The sequence below is a fragment of the Bombus pascuorum genome, chromosome 6 (assembly GCF_905332965.1).
Source record: "Bombus pascuorum chromosome 6, iyBomPasc1.1, whole genome shotgun sequence".
In the NCBI taxonomy this organism is placed as follows: domain Eukaryota; kingdom Metazoa; phylum Arthropoda; class Insecta; order Hymenoptera; family Apidae; genus Bombus; species Bombus pascuorum.
The window spans coordinates 8,247,120-8,254,130 of record NC_083493.1 but is presented as its reverse complement, the minus strand read 5'-3'; the positions used below and the strand labels follow the sequence as shown (position 1 = coordinate 8,254,130).

Genomic DNA, 7,011 nt, shown 5'->3' with positions numbered 1-7,011 from the left:
CTAGTTCGAGGAGATTGCAACCGCAGCAAATCACTATAAATTCATCGAAAACAATTTAATCCAGGTTGAAGGTGAGACAGAAACTATCGACAAACATCTTCCTCTCACTTTTCATTCAGCCCGATCGGACTAACCCAATCGAACCGACGTCGCGATGGCTCGGCCCGTCGAAACGCATCATGCTAGCCCGGCTACGAGTCAAATCAATATTTTCAGATTCAAATATGGAGATTCAAATTCAGATATATGGAAATTTATTCCCGCCGATAAGCCTGATAAACCATGGATACGCAGGGATATTCTAATGCTTTCCAATAGGCGAGATCGAGGTACAAAGTCATTCTGAAATTAACCGTGCCCGTGGGATCTCCGAGTGATAACCAAAAATCGTTGCAGGCGGTAACTCTGAATCATACGCGAATGAACCGCAAATAACGTTCGATCGAGTAATCGATATATCTGTTACGACGACGATTCCGTTGGTTTTACTTTCAAGAATAGAGATCGTTTTATTATTACGATCCTTCGTCGTTTAAAACTTGATCTCCTACTTCGTTTTCAAATAGTTCTTTCCTCGTATCGTACCAATAATACCGTTACCTTGTATCGAAGAAATCATTAAAGTACGCTAACTGAATTTAATAGGAGCGTATAACCAAGAAGGAACGTTTTATTCCAAACCAAAAAGTTTCCAACGGAATGTAGATTAAACTTACACACACAAGTGTATAGAGAGTTTCGTAGTAAAAGAAGCTCCTTCGTTCTCAGAAGCAATGAGAAAAAGGTGCAAAGATACGGGAGGATGTAACTCGAATGCCTGCGAGAACTTCTAATAATTCGCTTCTCGCTTTAATTAAGCTCTTAATATTAATGAAGCTCTCGGGAATGTGAGTGCAGAGATGTAGGAACGTATTGTGAGAAGTAATCGGATTAAAAAGAGACACCGTCAGAGTCGAATCCGTATTAGTTGCACCGGTTCGTTCTGATGGTTCATCCTGTAATTGAAAACTCGCTGGCTCGGGAAACGTACGTAAGTAACGAGAAAGTTTGAAGCGATCGCTCTACAATCCGGACGAGCATAATCTGAATCGAAACTCGATCGATATTTTTCTTTCTATCATCCTCCAAAGATTCGACAAATTTCGACTCGTTCTAGATAGAAGTTGGAGGTGCGTCGTTGCACAGAGGTGAAATTAAGAATCGAACGAGACGAAAATGTCTCAAAGGATTTGCCGAATTGTTAAAGAAGCTTTGAAAGCTTAGGCAGCATTCAGGAAGAAATTGAACGGAACGCAAAGCGACTTGCTAAATGTTGGCTGACAAAAGCTAACGGAGGAAAGCGTCGTCCACGGCGTCGTTCTCTTCCTTTCCTTCTCTTAACTTCCTACTCCGCAACAATTTCATCGGCACGCTCGAGTTGCCTGCCGGACTGGCGGTTGCGTCCCCTATAAAAGCGAGGGTAGACCATCGAGGAACCAGTGTGCTCACTGTCGACCAACATGAACAGCACAGAGAAGCTGAAAGTGAGTAGCTCCAGTAAGGCAGCCACTTGAATTCCCGTCTCTCGAACCACGCAAACGAAACTGACGTTACCGGTGAAAATTTCAGCGTGTTGTCCTTCTTCACGCAATTGGTTAAATCAATCGAAGCATATTCGTCGAATCGGTGTATTTTTCTCCTAAGAAGATCAAATAATACTTATGTTGCACGAGTGTTTTCTCGATATTTATCGCTCGTAATAGCGAAAAAAAATTTTATCGCCATCAAAATCCCCTCTAAAACCAATAGAAAATATCATTCAAAACAATGTTAATAATCTACGATTTATTTCCCCCAGATCTTACTTTTCTGCGGCCTGGTACTATCGGCCGTGGCCGAGGAAGCAAAAAAGACCGCGGAGTCCAGCGCCCAACCAAAAGAGGAGAAGACGAAACGTGGCTTGGAGCTTAGCTTGGGTGATCATGGCTTCGGAGGAGGTTATGGAGGTGGAGGCGGAGGAGGATTTGGCCTTGGAGGAGGTTTCGGAGGCGGCTTTGGTAGCAGCGAACATGTATCCGCGGAACACGTCCCGGCAGTCACGGTCACAAAGACCGTCCACGTGCCAGAACCTTACCCAGTAGAGGTCACAAAACATGTCCCCGTACCCGTCAGTGTACCAGTCAAAGTACCAATCGACAAGCCATACCCTGTCCACGTGCCTCAGCCCTACCCTGTTACAGTCGAAAAGCCCGTGCCTTACCCGGTCGAGAAGCCAATACCTTACCCTGTGAAGGTGCCCGTCAAGGTGCCAATAAAGGTGCCTCTGCCGGTCAAGGTACCTGTCAAGGTACCGGTCACTGTACCAAAACCAGTGCCCTACCCTGTTAAGGTGCCCGTGGTCGTGAAAGAGGCTGTACCTATTGTGGTGAAGGAACACGGAGGTGGATTCGGAGGTGGTTTCGGAGGTGGATTCGGTGGAGGATACGGAGGTGGACACGGAGGTGGATTCGGTGGTGGACTGTCTTTAGGAGGTGGACACGATCTTGGCGGAGGTTATGGAGGTTACGAGCATTTGTGAAGCAAAGGCTTGTACTCGCTAGAGTATCAAAGTCTTTGACCTTCTACGTACGTCTTGTCCATCAATTGCAACAAGACGCAATTGCTGATTTCGTGAATTCGGTCATCCGAGATCACGAGACGCTTGCTGGTCGAAACGTGAACACCAATCGACGAACAAGCGTGCCCTTCGTAGTAGACGTCAGTCGAATATACCAATATTGTATTCACCGTGATCCCGAACCTTAAATTCTATTGTATAATATGTTTTTTTATAAATGAATAAAGCGATATTTTTTTATACATAACAAAGCGATTACGTAACCTTCGCAGACATAAGATTGCTCGATAAGGGAAAAAGCTGTGTTGGCGGTTACGCGATCGGGACGAATCGCGACAGAACTTTCACCGATTAATGTTACGTTATGAGGTACACTTGCTTTACCGTAAGCGAAATGTCAGCGAGAAAAAGACTCGTATGAATTGTACGGTCGTTAACGCGAATAGAATCGCCACGCAAATTAATAGTGTAGAAAGGGAAAACGAAATGAACGTTCAACTGCGCAAGAACTTGTACCGCAGAGTTTGACGACGTTTACGCCCGCCGTTCTCTTCGAGCAATCTCGATGTTTCCATCGTCCCAACCCTTGTCTTCTTTCTCTGTTTCATGAAAATCTTACACAACGACGCTGCTTCTCGAGCTAATAAATTTTCTATAGAATTTTTCCCAATTGAAATGTCGTCTCCGAACTTAACGACATTTTCTTGATAAGCATAACATTATCTGAAGAAATCATAATTCCTAGTAATTACCAAACGAAGAACCCTTTCTCCTCTTAGCCTGATTTCATTTCCGCGTGCAACGTTCGTTTCCCCTTTACGCTCTCGCTAATCTGATAACAAATAGAAACTGAAAGTGACTCCGGTGTCCGTATGATCGAATTTTAAAATCTGGGAAAAGCGTGTTCGACGGGCGTCGAGAGCGCAACGTTGGAGTATGTTACGTGTACACACGGTACGAAATTACAGAAGCGTGTCGCGTACGTACGCGACTGTGGTTTGCTTGGCTCAGCGAATTCGCCAGAAACGAGGAGACGTGCTTACGACAATTTCAGCTCATTGACGAATGCCCTCTGCGAATATCCGTTCTATCGACCTTGTCCAACGATCAAGGGAAACTATGTCGAAGCAGCACAATCGTGTTTCGAACGTTCGTCTATCGATTGCAAAATTATATTGGAGCATCCTGCTCGCTATTTCGAACCGCATGCCAAAGAAATTATCGCTGATTTAGAGAAACAAGCAAGCTACCACGAATTGCATAATTGTACTTAATTGACGAGGTGAATAGTAGATTGTACACGGTTCGACTTGCTTCGCATCGAGCGAAATATCAGGAAATGATCGAATCGAATCGTAACAAAAACTAAACGGTATCTGATTCGTTTAATTAATGAACGCTTTCGATAGTGAAATTGAATTTTCGACGATACGGGACGTTAAGAGGGGGTGGCTACCGCGGATAGTGCATCTGTTTTTAATAATAAGCAATTTATAAACCACGGTAAAACGAGGCTTCGTTACTGTATAATATTTACCAGGTCTTTAAGATACAACAACCATTAGCCAGGTTTATCTCCTAGCGACCAGGCGAGTTTTAAAACGTGCTAACCGATGCTTTCGTATATAGCAAGACACGCAGACTGTTGGTTAGCAAATCCCGTTATTTAACGTGCCGCAAGCCAGGTAATCATATTTAATGGTCTAGGAAGTTCGCGTAAGAGAGAAAGAGAAAGAGAGATTTCTTCGATCAGCCGGAGAATGCATATGGATGACGTTCGCGTGCAAAGAGGAACGATGCAGATATGATGTTGCCTCAACCATACACATTGGTACCTCTGGTATGTCGATTGCATACGGCGAGTTACGTTTCCGTCAATTGTGATGTAAACGTCTTTTTTTTTTTTTGCTCGAACGCATTATTTTTTCTCGTGTATCATTTTCATTTATTTCGTACTTAAATCGAGCAAAACGATTTTTCACGTGTACGCAATGTAAAATATTATCACGAACTGTAACGTATGATAGAAGGATACTCGTAATTAGCTTTAAGGAAACACCATTGACTGTGACTAATACTTTCCATATCTATATTATGCAATCTCTCAATCATTTCGTACCTTGCACGATCGTAAGATTATATGCAAATACTTGAAACCACGTTAAATTTAAAGCACACTTAGATCGACCGATAAATCCTCGAATTTTCCATTGTTTTGTTCTCTGTGTTTGTACAACGGAAGATAAATATAAATCCTTCAAAAGTTCTATGCTTTCGTTTACTGCGTTTCGAGTTTCGTGCCGAGTCGCTCTCTAATAACTACGTAAGAAAATTTCCAATTATTTATTCGCATGGCACAGGCAAGCAACTTCTGTGCTTCCTCGTTCCCCAGAAATTGGCGCGAAATCGTTGAACACCAGGTGTTTCCGAGAAATCAGAACGTGCTGCAGCTCGACGTAGACGCGTCTACCCATGTTACGCAACATGCTTTGGAACGATGTGTCTTATTTTTCTTTCGTCTTTTCCTTTTCATTTTACAACGTACAAAATCGTGACTTGGCGTTTGCATCAATCTCTATTGTGCTTCTTCTATAGAGATACTTGGAAGAAACGAATAAGGAGGTACCTTTACATTCGCACTACTTTTTATTCCGATATACGTGGAAATCCGCGCGTTGCGTCAGGAGCTTCCCACTATACATACGCACCGATTGCGACGTTATGTTATCGTACAATCTCCGCACGTTATTATTTCCGCTATTTGCCCGATTTTACACGCTAGCCTCGCGTGCTTCGTTTTACACCGTGATCCGATTCATACAATATAAAGTTTCGTTAATGATCTACACTGGGAGAACAATTTTTTGTACTCATATCACAAAAAATCAACAATAAAAACTGTTGCGTTTATAAAGAGTACATTAACGTAACAGCTTTTAGTTTTGTATTAACTTCTTTGCCCGCGTAACTTTACTAGTAACCGTTAAAGGTATCTTTTATTTCTTTAGATTTTCTATTTAGCATTCATTTAGATTCGTTAAAGAAATCTTTGTGAACTAAGTAACGAGAATACTATATGAATAGATTCGAAAGTGACGTTTGAAAGCAAACGTATCAACGTTAAAATAATAAAGCTATACTTTCTTGTTTTAATTAGAAAGATACGGGGGCTATTATTATTGTTTTTATTGCAAAACGTTCATATGGTTGCCTGATATAATAATGTAACAAGAATGCGAACGAGTTTGCTACACGTATGATGAAACATTTGAACCTTTGATTTCGTACTGACTTAGTTTCCTTCTTTTTTTTTTTTCTTTTGCAAATGACGAAACATCTCTTATTTGCTGTACAGCGCATACATTTCTGATATTCCCCTTCACTTTCTACGTAAACGTATAAACTTGCTATACGTGTCAACAAAATCGAGCAAATGGAATATCTTCATGGAAAATGTAAATTTATAATACATCCGTAATATAGGAAGTAGGAATACTCTCGAGAAAAGTTTCGTTTCAAGCTCGCAAAACAACCGGAACAGGAATCTTCCAATTTTTTAGCACGACACAAATATGTGGATAGAAACTGTCGCATGCCTGTCTAATGGCGTATTTTATATTTCCGCTGTCTGTCCCTTTCTTATAGATTTGCAAAATCTCTAGCATTCCATACCAGTATACAACGCGTTGCAACGTGAAGGGAATATGCAATCCTTCATTCTATACGATCAGTCACGTTCGACGATAGACTCTACCTTGTTTGCACTAGAAATGATCGTCAACATTGCGTTAATATTGGTTCTGTCAACACGCACGCATCTCGAGTTTGCGTTTTACTTGCTCGCACCCTCTTGCTCTTATTGCATCGTGAAAAGAATGGAACATAAATTAATCAAAAAATGAAACGATACTGAGATGAAACGAAGTGGAAAATTCGTAAGATCGTAATATCGTGAAATTGACAGCCTTAAAGAAGATATTTAACTAGTTACGTTAACGAAGAACTTTTCCTGCAATTTACAGCACAATTCTAATGAGAAACAGAGTTGTAACTAAAATAAGACCGTAACTTCATCGTAATTACTAGACCGTAATTTCACAGGGGTGCGACAAATTACTTCCACCACCTAAGCCATGTTCCTCCCTGATAAAACTTTATCGAATTCCTGAAGGAAAAGAGGAGCCACGTAGAAAATAATACCCGTTTAATCAACATTATTGAAAATAAGGAAACTGGGACTACGTTTCTTACGAATATTCGACAAATTTTCTTCTATCTTCCGCTATTCCCATGCAGCGTTTGAATTTTCTACTTAAACGTTAAATCAACGGTATTCTATCGCATTTCATTTTTCCATTGTTATTAACGCCAAATTAGTCAAAGTCATTAGTTACAAACAGAAGCAGGTAAATGGC

The 7,011-nt window shown here is 41.2% G+C and overlaps 1 protein-coding gene across 1 annotated transcript; it reads left to right on the top strand.

Annotated features, from left to right (window-relative positions):
* The first annotated feature begins 1,177 nt into the window (after positions 1-1,177).
* Positions 1,178-2,847, top strand: LOC132907890 (uncharacterized). Its single transcript, XM_060961349.1, has 2 exons — positions 1,178-1,523; positions 1,838-2,847. The coding sequence occupies exons 1-2, from the start codon at positions 1,500-1,502 to the stop codon at positions 2,555-2,557; spliced, it is 744 nt and encodes a 247-aa protein (XP_060817332.1). The 5' UTR covers positions 1,178-1,499; the 3' UTR covers positions 2,558-2,847.
* The last annotated feature ends 4,164 nt before the right edge of the window (positions 2,848-7,011 follow it).

Bases quoted from the DNA above. Each gene is read 5' to 3' on its own strand.
- LOC132907890 (XM_060961349.1), top strand. From the start codon at position 1,500: ATGAACAGCACAGAGAAGCTGAAA. The intron at 1,524-1,837 runs GTGAGTAGCTCC...TATTTCCCCCAG, and splicing joins ACAGCACAGAGAAGCTGAAA to ATCTTACTTTTCTGCGGCCT.